Source organism: Eublepharis macularius, chromosome 2 (genome assembly GCF_028583425.1).
Source record: "Eublepharis macularius isolate TG4126 chromosome 2, MPM_Emac_v1.0, whole genome shotgun sequence".
NCBI lineage: Eukaryota > Metazoa > Chordata > Lepidosauria > Squamata > Eublepharidae > Eublepharis > Eublepharis macularius.
In genome coordinates this window covers 65816352-65833540 of record NC_072791.1, presented here as the reverse complement: position 1 = coordinate 65833540, position 17189 = coordinate 65816352, and the positions used below count along the sequence as shown (strand labels likewise).

The 17189-nt window shown below is 42.9% G+C and overlaps 1 protein-coding gene across 2 annotated transcripts; it reads right to left on the bottom strand.

The window, feature by feature from the left end:
- Positions 1–3404: 3404 nt before the first annotated feature.
- On the bottom strand, positions 3405–15994 carry VPS18 (VPS18 core subunit of CORVET and HOPS complexes). Of its 2 annotated transcripts, XM_054972380.1 has the most exons (5): positions 15819–15994; positions 14128–14269; positions 10834–10925; positions 6580–8450; positions 3405–4853 (listed from the first exon to the last, which is right to left on the bottom strand). In XM_054972380.1, the coding sequence occupies exons 1-5, from the start codon at positions 15907–15909 to the stop codon at positions 4125–4127; spliced, it is 2925 nt and encodes a 974-aa protein (XP_054828355.1). In that variant the 5' UTR covers positions 15910–15994; the 3' UTR covers positions 3405–4124. The 2 variants fall into 2 exon arrangements, with proteins under 2 accessions (XP_054828355.1, XP_054828356.1); XM_054972381.1 differs by lacking the exon at positions 15819–15994 and having other exon boundaries at positions 14159–14239.
- Positions 15995–17189: the final 1195 nt, after the last annotated feature.

Here is a 17189-nt window from a genome sequence, read left to right as displayed (position 1 = left end):
GCATTTTAAAAAATAATTTAAAAATATTAAATTAAAAATAAGGAAATATTATTTCCTGTTAAAAATAAGGAAATATTATTTCATATAGAAGCTAAGGCTTCAAGACAATACTTTCTATCTAGGCAGTAAGGCATTTGTTTCTTAAAGTTATATGCACTCCTATATTTGTGGAAGATTAATCTCCCCATACGTATTTTTTTAAGATTTCAGATTTTACTGCAAACCCAGTGCTGTTCTCAGGTTTCTAGAAAGATCTGCTTTGTCTGTCCATGACCTCAATCTACAGATTTAAGTATCCACAGATGGGACCACATTAAAAATTAGATATATTGATAATATGTATGGATATATAAATTGATCCTTGATCTGTTTCGAAAATTGAAAGTGATCATTGATATTGCTTGTCAGACTCTAACAGGGATTTTCTATTTCCTATGTTGAGCATTTCTGACTACAGCAGAGGAAGGAACAAAGCAGCAGAAAACCCAAAGAGCAGGAGATGACTGTTATTCCAGGTTTATTTACTGAGAATAAAATACTGTGAATGTATGTACCTAAAAATCTAAAACCTAGTAACTTCAAGTAGATCCTTGGCAGAAAAAACAAATGTCAATGATATGCAGAAAAAGATACCCAAATGAGAATGAAGGCAAGTTAGGGAGGGGTAAAACTACCTTCCTATTGAGCTCAAATTTTCCTCAGAATCAATAAAGGGCACCTGCAGGCCGGGACACACAACTCGCATTACGTCAGCACATAAAGCCCTCAATTCACCTCTATATTATTGAAAAACAATACATCCACAAGGAAACCAGCAGGCCTCCCCCTATCAGTCACACCCCTTTCAGAATAATTTCCTTCTTTTCTTCTCTGCTTCCCAAGTTCAGTTTCAGAGTTTCACCCTCTACCCCCACCTGCTCTTCCCATATTAAACATTAATGCCAGAGTGGAACCCGATAGGGTAGTGTTCTCTACCAAGGCAGCAAGTGACGGAGGAAAAGGCAGGATTGGTGCTGGGGGTGGGGAAGAGGTGGAAATGGTCGGCTGGTTAGCCTGCCTCTGATGGAGTAACAGAGAGGGAGCGGGGAAGAACATCTGGCAGGCAGCAGCACGGCTGAGAGTGGGGTCAAAACCAGGCCCCTGTCTTGTGCTGTGGCAGGTCGTTCTGCATGTGCTTGGAGCTCAAACGTAGGCTTTGGGAGGGTGTTACATTACACACTCTCATGTGAAGCCTGCTGAGGTGACAGGCTTGCCAGGTATTCACAGAGGATTCAGCAAGCTCCTTTTCAGATCTAGGACAAAGTGCTTCAGCAGGTACAACATTTAAGGCCATCCAGACTTTGGGTAGGATCAAAGGCCCAAATGTTAGCCTTGGTTTACAATTTTCCTAAAAGGCAACTGATGATGGCATGAAGACCCTTCACAAAACCAAGCCAGCACCTTTGCTCAAGAGTCATGGTATTCAAGGAGTGCTTGCAGTCAGCAGCTGCGGTGGACTGAAGCAACAGGACAAACACTAACACCACACTCAGCTACATGTTAATTAAGATTAGAGCAAAATCAGCAGTTTTTAAGAAACTATGGATACTGTTTGCATGATTATATCATTATTTCCTTCCATTATGGCCCTCCCCAACAGCCAGATTACCACTCAAATATATCCTCACACGTGTCAGTGCTTTATAAATGTATCATGGTTGTATTCTGCTAGAGCAGCAGCCTAAGCTTAGAGCAAGTTGTTAAGTTCTCTTGGCCCAGTCTCCATTCATCAATTTCATAGATGTGATCTTGTGATACTACCAGGGGAAAAGAATCCTGCACTGACCCATAAATCCATGTCACCTCACATGTGAATGCACTTACAAAACCATTAATTTGCATACAACTGAAGTCTCTGGAACAGAACGCTTCCTCCTCTGAAGCCAAAAAGAGTTGTACTGTCTTAGAACAAACTCTGACATCTAGTGGCTCAACTCAGTATTTTTGTATTGTAACAAAAAGAAAACCTAGGAGGCATGCTGAATAAATGTGTAAAAGAAATGAGTAACTGAACTGAAAAGGGTGGCCCTTATACAACAGTTACATTGGTTTGGAATTACCCAGAACTTTTTAATATATACAGATGTTTACTTATTGCTTAGTAATGCTTAACAAGAACACTACCGTCTCCCCCCTACTTCAAACGGGTCTAAATTACATAACTACAAAGTTTCCTTCTGCTTTTGATAACAGAACTAATAACAGTCTTTTCCCCTGCTGATACACACACTGAAAAGATGACACAACACGATCAGTGGTCAAAACTGAACATTGCTAGTACAGGATTGCATTCAAACATGGCAATTCTACTCAGTCATTGGAATACAGGCTGTCTTCACAGTAGTCAAGACACAAAGCAAACTGCTGGCCCTGGCTTGGTCAGCAAATGCTATGGCTGAGGTCTGCCTTGACCATATCTTTTCAGATACAGGTGGATCCATACAGCTTTTTCACTCAATCTCACCCAAATCTCAACAGGGGGAAGTGAGGTGCACCCTGGAATACTTGCAGGTTCCCCGATGGACAGCACTGTGCAACTGGATAATAGTTTTCCCAGGCAGAGGCTGCAAGGAGGAGTAAAGAAGCTGAATACTGTGGGCAGGGGGATGACAACGGATGGACAATAAGGTTGTTTGGCTGATGGATGGGAAGAGAGAGGGACACAACACAAGGGGAGAGGCTACAGAGGCTTTCAGGGAAGAGAAAGAAGAAAGTGGCGGAAGGGAACATGCTGGTCCCCTGCTTATAAATATCTAAATTAAGAGAGCAGAGCAGAGGCACTCAGCTGCTCCATACCACGACACATACATTATAAATACCCAACAGAAACCTAGGAGTCAGTGATTTAATGGATTTTAATGTGCAATTTTTTTAAAAAAAATCTATAACACAGGCAAACATCCCACCACAGAAACCTTCTGGTACTCATATCAACAGGAAATGTGGTTCTATTTATAACATACCCTTGACATCTCTGCTGTGTACCCAAAGCACAACCATACTCCTTAAGAAAACACTTTCAGTTCTGGACACATGTCCAACTCCAACTCTTTCCCCCCAACTACCATTTCTCAATAGTCATTCAAGAATCACTAAAACTGAATTATGAGTGGTTCTAAGCCAACTGGGGTTTATGGTTAGCAGCACTCCAGTTTCCAGCTCTGTTTTAAGGATCTCCAGTCCACGGGAATGTACAGACAATAACGTAGGAGGGATACTGTTGTTAGACCATTAGCAGCCAAGTGCTCTTCAACTCGGGAAATGCAAACATCCAAGCAAGGGATGATACTAAACCCAACAAAATTAGTATAGATTTTGTCTTAATGGAGAAGAAACCCGAAACAAACAAATCTGCACAAATGCTCTCAATCATAGTGCCATAATTTATTCTATTTACTTTGAACAAAACGAAGAAACCCTGCGGGAAATTCAATAATGTACAGCTGCCCAAAATAACACCTTCAGGAAACCAGGAAAAAAGGACAATACAATCCCAAAAGACCTGAATAAAAATGTAGCATTTACATGGAGAATGAAGTTTCACGTCACAGTAATGCAAAAAGATGCGCATTCAGCAACAGGAGTTTATGCATAATTTCTTCCTTTAATGTTATAGAAACAGAAAATGGACTCCCCCCCATTACAAAAGGATAACAAAAGAAGAAGTTTCACATTTGAAAAGAATAAAGGATTATGCAACTAGGCATCCCCACCATTGCCAAATTCTTTACAGAAATTTGGAAAACGGTTCACAAGCCACTGTTTCCATTTCTTTCTCGATGAAATAAAATCCCATTCAGTCTTTGCAGTGGGGAAACACTCTAAATAAATCCCATATACAAAGCAGGTAGGGTGCCTCTCAGAGCTGTAGTATATTTGCTGGAAGCCAACACGCCTCAAGAAACCAGGATCATCACTGACTCCCCACTCTGCAGGACTAATGTAATGCTCTACAGATATTGAGGATCATGTAACACTTTTTCAGATCTCTAGAGAAGTCATTTGCTTTAAGATGCCCAGAGTTCAGCTGCCAATACACATGCTCTGCAGGCAGCTTCATGCTCATAAGCAGGGACACACTGGCCCTATAGCCAGCTCTGCATCTCCGATTCATATCTCTGTGGATCAATGAAAGGCTTGTCAATGGTACGGATCATTAGCTCCCCACAGTACACACATTCAGCTGCCACAATATCGTCAATGTCAGCTTTCATCTGTTCTCGACTTGGCTGGCCCTTTCCTTGGCCAGACATGTCCGCATCTTTAGGGCGATGGTGGGATTTGGATGGTTGACTTGTGGCCGAAAGCTTCTTCTGAAGGTCCTCCAGTTTAGCCTGCTTATAGGCAGGCAAATTTGGATAAACCTCCTGGAGAAGACAATCATAGTGGAACATGTGGCCACAGAGAAAGAGATAAAAGGGGCGGTTTAAAAGTGGAAAGTCACATGCTGCACATTTTTCCTGGGACTCCACAGACCCATATTTATTTCTCATCTCCTGAATGTCTTCCCGAATTCTCCTGGCACTCTGCGTTGCTTCCTCCATCTCTGTCTTCAGCTCTTCTATGTGCTTGTTGTAAGCCTCTAGAGAGTTGCAAATGGCTTCCTTGAAGTGGTCGATAGTGACAAAGTCTGGAAAGAATGGCAGAACATCTTCTATCTTCAACAGGTTGCAACTGGAAAGGCAGACCATGGCTTTCTTAACATCCTTCTCTTCCTGGACCACATGCCGAGCAATTTTCAGCCAAAGCTTCTTCCGCAGTTCCTCATCCTCTTCAGGGAGATCTGCACAGGACTTTGCCATATCTACATCCACCTAAAACAAGCACCCAAAAATTTAAAAAGAAATATTTACTGATTTCAGCCACTTCTGTCACAAAATATACAGTTGGAGAAGCTGTAGCACCCTAAGAGGTATCAGAGATAACTGCATCACAGTATTGATACACAAACCAGATGTTGTTCATTAAACACAAAACTGGTGTCACTTTGGATATTCTGAAAAAGCAACAATTCAGAGATGTGTCAAGATACAGCCATTCAACCAGGGTTGCATTTCTTCATGGCTTTCACATGTGCTTTCCTTTAATACCTAGCCACATTTTCTTTCTTCTCCCACAACATAGCAGAAGACCAGCTTCACATACCCATTAGAGGAGATACAAAAAGATACAAACTCCATTCTTTATAAAAGCTACAGGATTGTTTCATCCATTTCACAGCAACTCTCAGCCCAGTCAAGGCCCAGTCATCACCCTGTTCTTTACCAGATAACAGCAGACATGGCATGCCTTGCACAAGACTAGCAGCTGTACTGTGGGGTTGCCTTGATCAGAGGCATTACTCAGCTGGAGACAAAACAAGGTAGAAACAGTCATACTTCAAAGATGCAAACTTCAACTGTATCCAACCAGCCCTATATTTACTGCCAGGGCTTGGGTACCAAGAGCTTTTTTTAAAAAAACATGTCCTCCTTTTCTCCCTAACAGGGACTCAGTGACTTATCACATCATTCTCCCCTCCTTCATTTTATCCTCACAACCAACATGTTGCTTAGGCTGAGAAAGTGTGACAGTCCCAAAGTCACACAGCAAGCTTCCATGGCAAAGAGGGAATTCAAACCAGATTGTCCCAGGTCCTAGTCCAACCCTCTAACCACGGCTTTCATTACTCCATGATCAGTTCCCAGCTCCTGCACTCCTCCACTAGTCCCATGTCACTCACACACCAGGCAAACAGCACAAAGCTCTCTCCCTTTCACAAAACAAGGGTCACCCAGCTAAATATACTGTCAGTAGATGGAGGACCTTCACCCAGTGTATATTTAACTTGTGGAATTCACTTACACAATGTCTGCTAATTCAAACATCTTCCAAACCAATTGGACAAATTCATGGAAGATGGGCCTATCAATGACTATTAGTCAAAATGGGTAAACAGAATCTCCATAAACGGAAGCAGTTTACCTCTGTGTGACAGGACAGCCAATAGGGCGCACTACTGCCTTCATGCCATGTTTGTGACATTTTCCAAGGAAACTTTCTGCCCATATAATGATTATCAGACTAAATGGACTGTGACATAATTCAGTAAAGGAATCCTTTCATTAACAGGCAACAGTCTTTTCCAGCGTATCCTCAGTCTTCTATAAACATCATTACCTCTCCAACCACTCCTTGAAGAGACTTTTAAGCAGGGGCAGATGGGTATCAGGAAAGTTCCGGATGGGCCACCACCCTGGAGAACGGCTGGCAGCCAGGAACAACTGAAGTCCTAGTGATGTTGGCAGAGATGCGGAGGCCCCTTGGCTTGCACCCTGTCGGTGGCGATATCGGGTGTGACCTCATCCACTGCACTCTCCCTTCTGCCACTGGCCTAGTGCAAGCTGAATGTGGCAATGGGATAGCTAACACTCATTGCTGCCACTCAGGTTGGCCCAGTCATGGGCCACTTTAATGTCCCAATCCACCTCTGCTCTCAGCCCTTGAACTTTCAAGAACACAACTTCACAATGCTCATTGTTCTCATAACAGCACACTTACCTGCAAAGCTAGATCCACTGCCTCCTCATACATCTCCATAACTTTGTACACATGGACACATGCTTGGTGGTGGCCATGTTCTGCACAGAGCCGAAGCGCATACTTCAGGTCACAGTGGATCTTGTCCGAGTAGGATCCTGCATTTTCTAGATAGATCAACAGCGATTTAGGATCACACACAGCATAAAGGGACAACAGGTAGTTATGAATGGCTTGGTGCGTTTCCTTCAGCTCATAAACGCAGAATTCCAGGTATCGAATGGCTTCACTGATCTGCTGGGTGCTGCCGCTCTGACTGTAATTGACAAGGGCAGGGATGAGGTTCCGTGCATCCAACTGCTTGCCCATTTCGATCCAAGCGTCTACCACCAACTTGGGGATATGCTGGATCAAGACGGGAGAGAATTTGTAAAAAAGGGCCTCATCCTTGATTTTGGACAAGACTTTTAGGGCTGCACTGTAGTTGTCATGCTGACAGTGATGGGCTATCACCCGCTCATAATCGTGCATGAGGACAGCGAAGTGCACCATATTTTCCGTGTCCCCATGGCTGGCTAACAGCTCATGAATGGTTGCTCTGTTGTTGAACAGGCAGTCTTTATTTCTGGGGCTACCCAAAAAGCTGCGGAAATCATCCCGAGTCTTCAAATAGAGGGCCTGTTTCAAGGGATCCCCTTCCAGCATTCCCAGGCGATTCAAGTAGAGTTCTGTCAGCCAGGTGGTCAGCAGAGTTAACTGAGTCTTCTCAGAGGACTTCAAGCTAGCCAGCTTCCTAAGAAGAAATTCCATCAATGCTTCTTCCTGCTTGGCCTCAATAAATTTAAGGGCGATCTCCTCAAAAAAATTTTGGGTCAAAGCATAACACTTAGCACTGTCAAGGAATTTCTTGTTCTGAAAGCAGTGTTCAGCCTCCTTTGCAAGGACAACATCCAGACATTCAGGACGGTCCTTGCAGTACTCTTTGGCCAAATCAAACTTGTTAATGTTCATGTACATTTTCCACACATCTCGGGACTCTCGCTGTACATTGTACCGAAACACCACCTTTTCTGTGTGAATCCAGATTTGTCCAAATGAGGGATCTTTGATCATACGGGTCAATGAGCCAAACTTATCCAGGAACACATCCTGGAAGACAACTTGCCCATTCAGAGTGCAGACAGCCTTCACTTGGTCAGGAAACAGCAGCAGGAAATGGAACTGTGTGAGCACTATGGAGATGGGCTTGTTGACTGAAATGTCTACATCAGAAGGGTACTCCCAGACTTGCTCATCACTCAGAATAGAGTCAGGACGTCCATAGTCCAGTGATCCATACAGGACACCATTTCCCATCATCCACGCAAAAGCATTTGGAGAAGAGCGAAGCTTTGGAGTGTAGAATGCTATCTCACTGTAGCCCAAGCTGGCTGGAAACTCACGGAACCCAGGCAGGTGATTGGAAGGCATGCTAAATATAGCTCCAAAGCCTTGTTGATCAGCCCCTTCTGGAATCTTGCCAACAAACTGGAAGAGTCTCTTATGAGTGGTGGCAATGATAAAACATTTCCCATCAATTCCTCGTTCTATCTCTAGACAACACACTGGAGTCGGGCCTGCCTCCTCCTCCAAGTTATAAATGAAGCGGAAGTACTGGTCAGGAGTAGTACCAAAGAGACCACCCTCATTGATAGAAATCTCAGCTTCATAGATGTGGCCTTGGGATGTTCCCACCAAAATAGGGCCTGTGTTGGTCTCTGAACCCAAGAACTTGTTCCAACCCACACTTTCAATCAAGTGACCTTTCCAGCGAGACAGGGGTCGCACCTTCTGAGCATTTCGGTTCAAATAGACACATTCGCTGGTGTTCAGGGCAATGACAAGGTGAGAACCTGCAAAGAAACAGGGATGCCATGAAAGAAAAGAAGAAATAATGAACAGAGGATCATTAAGGATCCCTCCTTAGGCATAGCTTCTGATGTTAAAGAATGTTTTAGTACACTTTGACAAAAAGATTTGATATATGTACTGAAATATTCAAATCCTCTAAGGAGATGAAATTTGTCTAATTGTCTTGAGTATCATCATGTCTTCATCCCCACTTATTTTCAACGAGAACAAAAACATAACAAAAAAAACCTGATAATTGCTTAGGAATCTCCAGCTTGCCTCAAAGGATTCGTATGAAAGTTTTTACAGCTGTTTTTGAGTTTTCATCCCAAATACAATGCTCACGGATAATGCATATCAATATCTAATATTATTTAGTGCTTGGATATCTTAGTAGCTTAAATTAGATGACATTATTTACTATATATGATAAAAGGAAATGCAGTTTAGCATAATAACAGTTTTAAGGTTATTTGCTAATGTTACTCTACTACAGTTTATAAACAGCAGTGAAGAAAGCGCATTTCCATAGTCTTCAGCTATACCATTCTTGCTAATAAATCCATTAGAGAAAGGTAGCAAACATGCATCTCTCTCTCACACACACACTCATACACACACAGATTTCCTTTACAGAGGTGGGGTCTGGGGGAGCTCAGTGGCACCTGGCGTGGGCTTTTGGGAACCACAGATCTCTTTGTCAGATGCATCTGGCAGGGAGAGCTGTGGTTATCGAAGGCCCATACTGCATTGGAATTGGATGGTCTAGCTGTTTGGCTTCTACAAACTAACAGCGCAAACTCCTTTGAAGCCAACTGATACACACACTAAAAGGAGATGTTTACATATACTAGCAAAGGAATGTTTTGATTGCTCCCTCCCCCTTCCTCCCCCTAATTGCCTCTTCTCTCCTGCTCTTCTGTATTTGACCAGTCACTGTATCAGGCATCTGACGAACAGAACTTGATTCTCGAAAGCTTATGCTACAATAAAATTGGTTAGTCTTAAAGGTGCTACTGGACTCTTTTTGATTTTACTGGTTTAAATCGATTCTCATGGAACGGACTCAAAGGGTTGCTGTTAGAGACCAGCTATCTCCAGAATGGGAGCTATCTTGCAGGGTTCCACAGGGTGCAATCTTATCCCCCGTGTTATTTAACAACCTCTATAAAACCTTTAGGCGAACTCATTCGCAGCTATGGAGTTGGATGTAATCTATATGCAGATGACACCCAACTCTCTATCTCGCTATCTAGGTCCCCACAAGATTCAGTAGAAATCTTGGATCGCTGCCGGAAAGCTGTGATGAAATGGCTGAAAACAAACAAATTGAAACTGAACCCAGACAAGACAGAAGTGATGCTTGTTGGGCAGGCAGAGATCCTGAAAGACACTGTACTCCCCACTTTTGATGAAGTTTGTCTGATCCTTGCAAACTCGGTTAAGAGCCAAGGGATTATACTGCATCCAGTGCTATTACTGGAAAAACAAGTTAAAGCAGTCATAAAAAATGTTTTGTACGACCTCTCCCTAGCTTGGAAAATGGCTTCTTACCTCAGCATGGCTGACCTGGCCACCTGAATCCATGCTAGGGTAACATCAAGACTTGACTACTGCAATGCAGTATTCATAGGTCTCCCATCTAAAGTAACTAGGAGAATCCAGTTGGTGCAAAACACTGCTGCTCGACTGTTACCAGGAGCAAGCAGGAGAATGAACATCACTCTCTTACTGCAGTCACTGAGTTACCATGCTCAGTTCAAGGTATTGGTTATCATTTACAAAGCTCTTCAAGGTCTTGGTCCGGCATACCTACAGGACCACCTCCCCGCCTATGCTCCTCCATGGCAGCTTCACTCTTTCAAACAGGTCTCCTGCCAGTGCCACCCCATTCATGGGCGAAATCACAGCAGCCCGTACATGGGCTTTCTCTGTGGTGGTTCCTACTACATGGAATGGCCTGCCTGAGGAGGTCAGGAGTGCCCCCACTCTCCTGGCTTTCTGCAAATGATGCAAAACCAAATTATTCAAAAAGGCTTTTTACTCAGATAGGAGGGCTATACTGTAGGGAGAGGATCTCAGATGATCTGCTAATGTGTTAGGAACCATAGACTTTACCACTATGTTGTACTGGATTCATGATAATGCTATGTTTTCAGGAACTTGTATCTATTTATCCTATGGCATTATCTACAGAAATGTTCCTGATATTGACTGTACTAATCTCACACTGTGTAATCCACCTTGAGTCTCCGTGAGAAAGGCGGACTATAAATGACATAAATAAAATAAAATAAAAATAAACACACACACAGCTTAAGACAAAAACTCTGAGACATTTACTGAACGTCAAACAGTATTTAACACCTCCTATTCTCATCTCACCTGTGTGGTCCAGGAACAGCTTGTAAACTCTGGCTTCATCCTTTCGTCCAAGTTCTACTTGGTTAGGCTCATCTGCCTTGGCCAGATCAAGCCTGATAAAAGAAGAATACAAATGACTCAACAGTGGAAAAGAACAAGAGTACAGTAGCACCTATAAGACTAACAAAATTAATGATAGGGTATGAGCTTTCATGAGCCATAGCTCACTTCTTCAGATACGTGAGCTATGGCTCACGAAAGCTCATACCCTACCACTAATTTTGTTAAGTCTTATAGGAGCTACTGGACTCTTGCTATTTTCCACTGCTACAAACAGAATAACACAGCTACTCCTCCTGAAATAACTTAACAGTAAGAGAAATCAAGTGGATCTGTAGAAACTGCTATTTGGAAGCAAAGGATTTATTTACTCATTTCATTTTTACCCTGCCTTTCTCCCCATTGTGGCTTATAACATTCTCACCTTCTCAATTTTATCCTCACAGTCACCCTGTGGGGTAGGTTAGACTGAAAATCTGTGACTATCCCAAGGTCTCCTGGTTCTCCAAGATTCTAGTCTGATACTCCTGATACCATGCTGGCTCTTTGTTGTTGATGATGAGCTTATTTGTACACAATTTTTGGAAAATATGTTATCTTGCTTTTTTGTTATTGTGTATTTATTGTATGTCTCAAATACAGCAGTCACAGGCATTTACAAATTATGAAACGGAGAACAGCCAACTTGTAATATGGAGTAACACACACACACAGAAAAGTCAGCAACAGAACTAAGCATTCTTGAACAAAGGTTTGTGTTCTATAGAAAAAAAATACAAGTTAAATTCAGCGATCAGTTTTGCAATATGCAGACATAAAAATAGTACTGGATCACCAGCAACCACATTTTGTTGTGTGCACACTGTTTTGCACACTACTGCTCATGGTATGCACTCAATGTTTCTGGAGGTTGTGACCACTTGTGTTACCATGACTGACTATCCAAATTCCACCCCCATTAATTGGGAAAGAACATCTGGGCAGCATTTGCTTGTCCAGAAACATAAGCACCTTGGTAGATAGCTTGCAAAATTCATTGCTTTGACACTACACTTTAAAGTGAATTTAGAGTGGAGCATTTTTTGTAAGCAGTTCCATTCTTGCTTCATTCACACTGTCAAGGTCATGTTTAAAGAATGGTTTAATATTCATTCTGTAATTCCAACTCACCATAGAAAGCTTTGAAAATAACTTGTCTTCAGGCATTTTGGCAAATCATTTTTTTGTTTTGCTATTCTAATTAGACATGGGCACGATCCAAAAATAAATCCCGATTAAGCTGATCGTGGATCTGGGCTGCCGCTGAACGCAGGTTCCCAGTTCTAACCGATCAAGTCTCGTTTCTGGTCCGAAATCGGGAATCGGGGAGGTCAGTGCCCAGAGCAACCGCAGTCAGGCTGTTGCGCGCGCGCACTCCTGAGTCGCCCCTGCCCATGCAGCAAGCCGGCTGTCCCGGTGCGCTGCGGAGCTGGCAGCAGCACGAGTGGCTCGGAGGCTGCCCACGCCGTTCACCTGCCCCGCAAGACAAGGGGCGGCCGGCTTGCCCACACGCCCCTTGTCCTGGGGAAAGGCGAACGGCGCAGGTGGCCTCCCAGCCTCCCGCACTGCCTTTTGCCTTTCCTTTGTACCCACCCCCTTCCCCCTCCCTCCCCTGGGTTGCTGCTCTGTGTTTGGAAGGAAGCCTGCTAATCAAGGAAAGCTGGGCTTCCATTTGTGTTTTGAGGGTGACAGAAGGAGGGCAAACACAGCTCATTTCCTGACTCCGTTGCCCTGGGAATTAATTACTAGCGCCAGAGCGTCTGCAATTCTGAACAGAAATTGACCCATCCGATCAAGTCCCGAACTAGCAAACTCCCGACGGCTGGATCGATTAGCTGAGTCACAATGGCGAAAACGCCAAAATCGGGGGGGGGGGGGTTGAAATCGTAATTCAGATCGTGCCCATCTCTCATTCTAATCTTAGCGGGCATAGGCAAAAGTATTTGAAACAAGTGAAGACATAATTTTGCTGTAAAAATTAAATGCACAGGGGCCTGATCTAGGGTTCTATGCTTGCCCCACTGGAGTAAACAGTGGCTCCCCAGGGCCAGTTCAGGTTCAGAAAATGGCACAGGGGAAGGCTTTGACCTCCCCACCCTTTACAGTGGTCATGATAGAACCATGTCCTCTCATGCCTAATTTTTTTAAAAATGCAAACACACACAAAGATTCTGGAAGCCCTGCTCACAAAACTCCAGCATGTCATTAGTTTGAACCATACTGAACAGTCCTCTGTAGGGACCATACTGAACAGTCCTAAACAGTCTTCTGTAATTTTAGACCTTGACCTTGACCAATTGGCCAACAATTTCTGAAACTTCCCCTCAAAACATGTATTTTTTACATGAACTCAGTTTGGAATGAAATGTATTATTTATGATTATGATTGGAATCTCTCTGAGTTATTGATTTAAGTTCCCTATCAAATTCGTCCAGGACTCCAACCACTAACTATCCAGCATTCAGCATCTGCACTGTGGCACCATTTTGTTTATGTGCTGGATCGAAACTCATTGCTTGGAAAGAGGCAATATTCTTTTTGAACAAGGAATTGCATGCCCTGAGGCATGCAAGTATATGTCAGAGTTGCTTCTGGCACACAATCCTCTGTAGTGGCCACGGCTTCATGACATTTAGTATCCTCATGGGAGGGAGCCTGGTAAAATTTCCCTCCAATGATTCATCCAATCTAGCCCTACCTGGAAACATCTGCTCACAAGACCAATCTGGGAGCAGAGCAAGTAACAAAGAAAGAACCAGGAATACTCCTTAAGTGAGTTAACGTATTACAACAAGAGAGAGAGGACAGTGATCGATAAGCTCTAAAACACATCATAGGCAGTGTTTGACACATGACATTGGTAGAAAATGTATTGGATTACGATGGCTCTCTTCTGTAAAGTTTTTAATCTGACGTGACAATTCTTAGGGTGTTGTTGACAAAGCTATTTGATTTCAAAGAAATATTTATTGTAATGCTGAATTGTGGGGGGGGGGAGGTATCATCACACTCTAAAGGTCATTTCCATCACCACAAATTTAGCACAGGATAAAAGGCAAGACATGACACTTCAGCAATGCATCACTGACCATAACACATTTCCTGAGGTGATTAGATGCCTGCCAATTTTGTCCACACCTCAATATGGACTAACTTCAATTGTCTGGAATAATAATAAAATTAATGAGCGATGATAAAAGATTTGTACAAACTACCTAAAAATTATGTCTTTCCCAAGACTCATACATAGCTGGTTAGAGGAGACCACTAGGCTGTTGATCTTCTCAGGCGGGGTGAAGTCAATTCTCTGTTTGTTGAAAATGTGAGTCTCCTTTTCCAGCCGAGCAGTCACATAACCTTAAAAAAAAATAAAAACAAAGGTTAAAAAAAAGTAAACAGCAATGATATATAACTCTGAAAGAAAAAAAAACACTGGAAACAGAAAGCAGAAATTGCATGCAAAAGTGGGACCAAATGGCACTGAATCCTGAATGTTAACTCTCAGAAACATATCATTTGAAACAACTGGATTCTGGACTAGGCAATTCTTATATTCACTGGTGCTGCACAGTACAGATTGCTGAATGTAGCAACTGTCCGTTTGCTCTAAAGAAAATGGAGAGAAATCTTAATTTTTCTCCATCGTAACATTGTTCACCAGTTTGACATGTATACATTTTCTAGTCAGATTCTCAATAAACCCAGAGACATGAACAATATAAAGGAAATTAACAGCACACAAATAATCATACTATTGAGTTTGCTATGTACATTCAAATGGAAGCAGCACTTGGTGCTATGCAAGCTGAACAAATATGCTCTCCTGTATCAGAGAGCAGTCCTATGCAGTTACTCCAGTCCTAATCAATGGACTTTAAGAGGACTAACTGCAGACCAGCACTGTAACATACACAAGTTTTCTAGCATCATAAACAAACTAGACACAATGCTGAAAATCTGAGATTGATTTTTCCATAGCTTTGCTTATTCTCAAGCAAACACATTGTTTATTAGCAGAATACATGAGACATCTTGATTGCACACAGAAAACATCAACAGATAACATCACCTCTGTCCTTCACATTTTTCCTAGGCTCACATTTCTTGCAACTTTCCATAATTTCAGGCAACCATATAAACAAGACCTGCTAAGCACCTGATCATATCCATCACCTCAGTGTCCACAAGGGAGAAAAAAGTTTGGTTTGGGGGCATTTCCCAAGTTAATGAATATCAGTTTCTCTGGAAACAGAGCACAGAAAGGGGGAGGGGGACACACAAAAACACTGACATCAAAGGGGTTTCTGTCAGCATCCTCGGGGAGGAGGAATGTTCACTTCCAACACATACCTGGAAGGCCTAACACAAAATTCTTCTATCCATAGAGGCAAAGCAAACTAACATACTGAAGAATCCTCAAACAAATCATTGTCTGGATCTTTGCGATATTGTTTTGTAAGGCAATCAGGACTGCTCATTAACTATCATCACTTATCAAATTATCAGCAGTTCAAGGATGCATCTCAGAAAAATATTAGGTTCTGGTTGGCAGTTGGTTTTCTCCTGTAACACTTTAAATTCCAGATGAACCACGGTAAAAGCTGGTAAATCTAACGTATGCCTGAATTAACTTTTATTGGAATGAAAAAATGCACCCAGATCGAGGAGGGCGGTGGGGGTCAAAGCAAACATACCCTGGATATTAAAACCCGGGTATTTAAAACTCGGGTATTTCTCTACAAGCATATCTGCAACAATTCAACCGTTAGTATAAAAAGCTAAGGAGGAGCCTTTCTGTCTGGGGCCGTGCACAGGCCGGTCGGATATGGGTTACGAGGGGGGGGGGCAGCGGCAGCGGCAGCGGCAGCAGCAGCGGCTCAACCAGTTCCAAAGCCCCCGTTCCTACCGGTGTGCGGGATGCCAAGGCTGCCGCGGATCTGCTGCGAAGAGGCCATGTTGGAGATGGAGTCCTGGTAGTCGTCCAGAATGGAAGCCATGGCCTCTCGCTCTTGCAGCAGCACTCAGCGGGCCTCCCCAAATCCCCGGGCTCTTCCGCCTGCTCCAGCCGCTCTCAGCTGATCCGCGAAGCACCGATCCCCTCGAGCTGGGCGGGACTTCCTGTTTCCGGGTCGAATCTTCAACCATAGAGCTATGCAGCTAGGGAAGCGCCTTGCAACGACGAGCCTGATTAGGAAGTATTTCTGCGGTGCATTTTTAGGAGCGGATTCCAAAAATTAGCCTTAACAAATGCACCCTAGAGGTTTTGTGTTTGCAGTTGCACCAACTTCTAGCTCTGATCCCTAGCGGCAGCTGCATGATGATGTAGTCAACACGCTGTGAGTGCTGCAATTTCCAAACTGCTATAACAGCGCAGTCCTAGGCAGAGTTACACCCTTCTAAACCCATTGATTTCGGTGGACTATAACACCAAACCCGCAACCTGGAGATTTCTGGCATTGTTGTAAGAGAGTAGAAAACGTTTCCAGGGGGTCAGAAAGAATATGGCTGGAAATGGATATGGTTATTTTCTCTATGGGTGTTGGACCGGAATAGCGGAAAGCTGTATTAGAAACTATGGTTGTTGTGGAAAATCCACAACAACCATCGTTCTCCGGCCGTGAAAGCCTTCGACAATCTATTAGAAACTGTTCTGGAAGGGAACCAGATCATAGTTAATTTTTGAAGATTTCGTTGCTTTGTTCATTGCACTGTTTAATTGTGTAGTCCAGTTTGATTTTATTGTTGTACTGTTTTAGTCCCCGTTGTACCGTTTTAGTCCCCTACTCTAATTCTGTAATCCTTCTTAGTCTACTGCTTATTGTATTGTATTACTTTGATTGCACAGTTATAAATTATGAAACTAACCTTGAGTCTTGGTGAGAAAAGCAGACTATAAATGAAGGAAATAAATAAAATAAAGGCTATTGTGTCATCCCAGTGACTGCAGTTGTGAAGTAACTGTGTATTCTTCCAGAGGGCTGTCTGTGTTAGGCTATTGCACAGTAAAGATTAACAGGTGTTTGAACCAGCATAACTGTTTAAAGAGGAGAGCCCACTTCATCAGATGATGTGTGATGGGCCCACAGTTATGTATTGGGTTATGAAGGGGAAAAAATGATCAACCACAGAAAATTTAGGAAATACAGAGTGAGATGTAATTATGTGAAATATGATCAAGAAAACTAGAGACACTGATAATAATATTTGATTTATATACCACCCGCCAGGACAACTGAAACTCAGAGCAGTGTACAAAGTATGTTATTATTAGGTATAG

Coding starts and splice junctions, on each gene's coding strand:
- VPS18 (XM_054972380.1), bottom strand. CDS start 15,909: ATGGCTTCCATTCTGGACGACTACCAGGACTCCATCTCCAACATGGCC. Junction 8,451..10,833: donor GCTGTTCCTGGACCACACAG/GTGAGATGAGAA, acceptor GTTTCTTTGCAG/GTTCTCACCTTGTCATTGCC. Junction 4,854..6,579: donor CAGTGGATCTAGCTTTGCAG/GTAAGTGTGCTG, acceptor TGCTTGTTTTAG/GTGGATGTAGATATGGCAAA.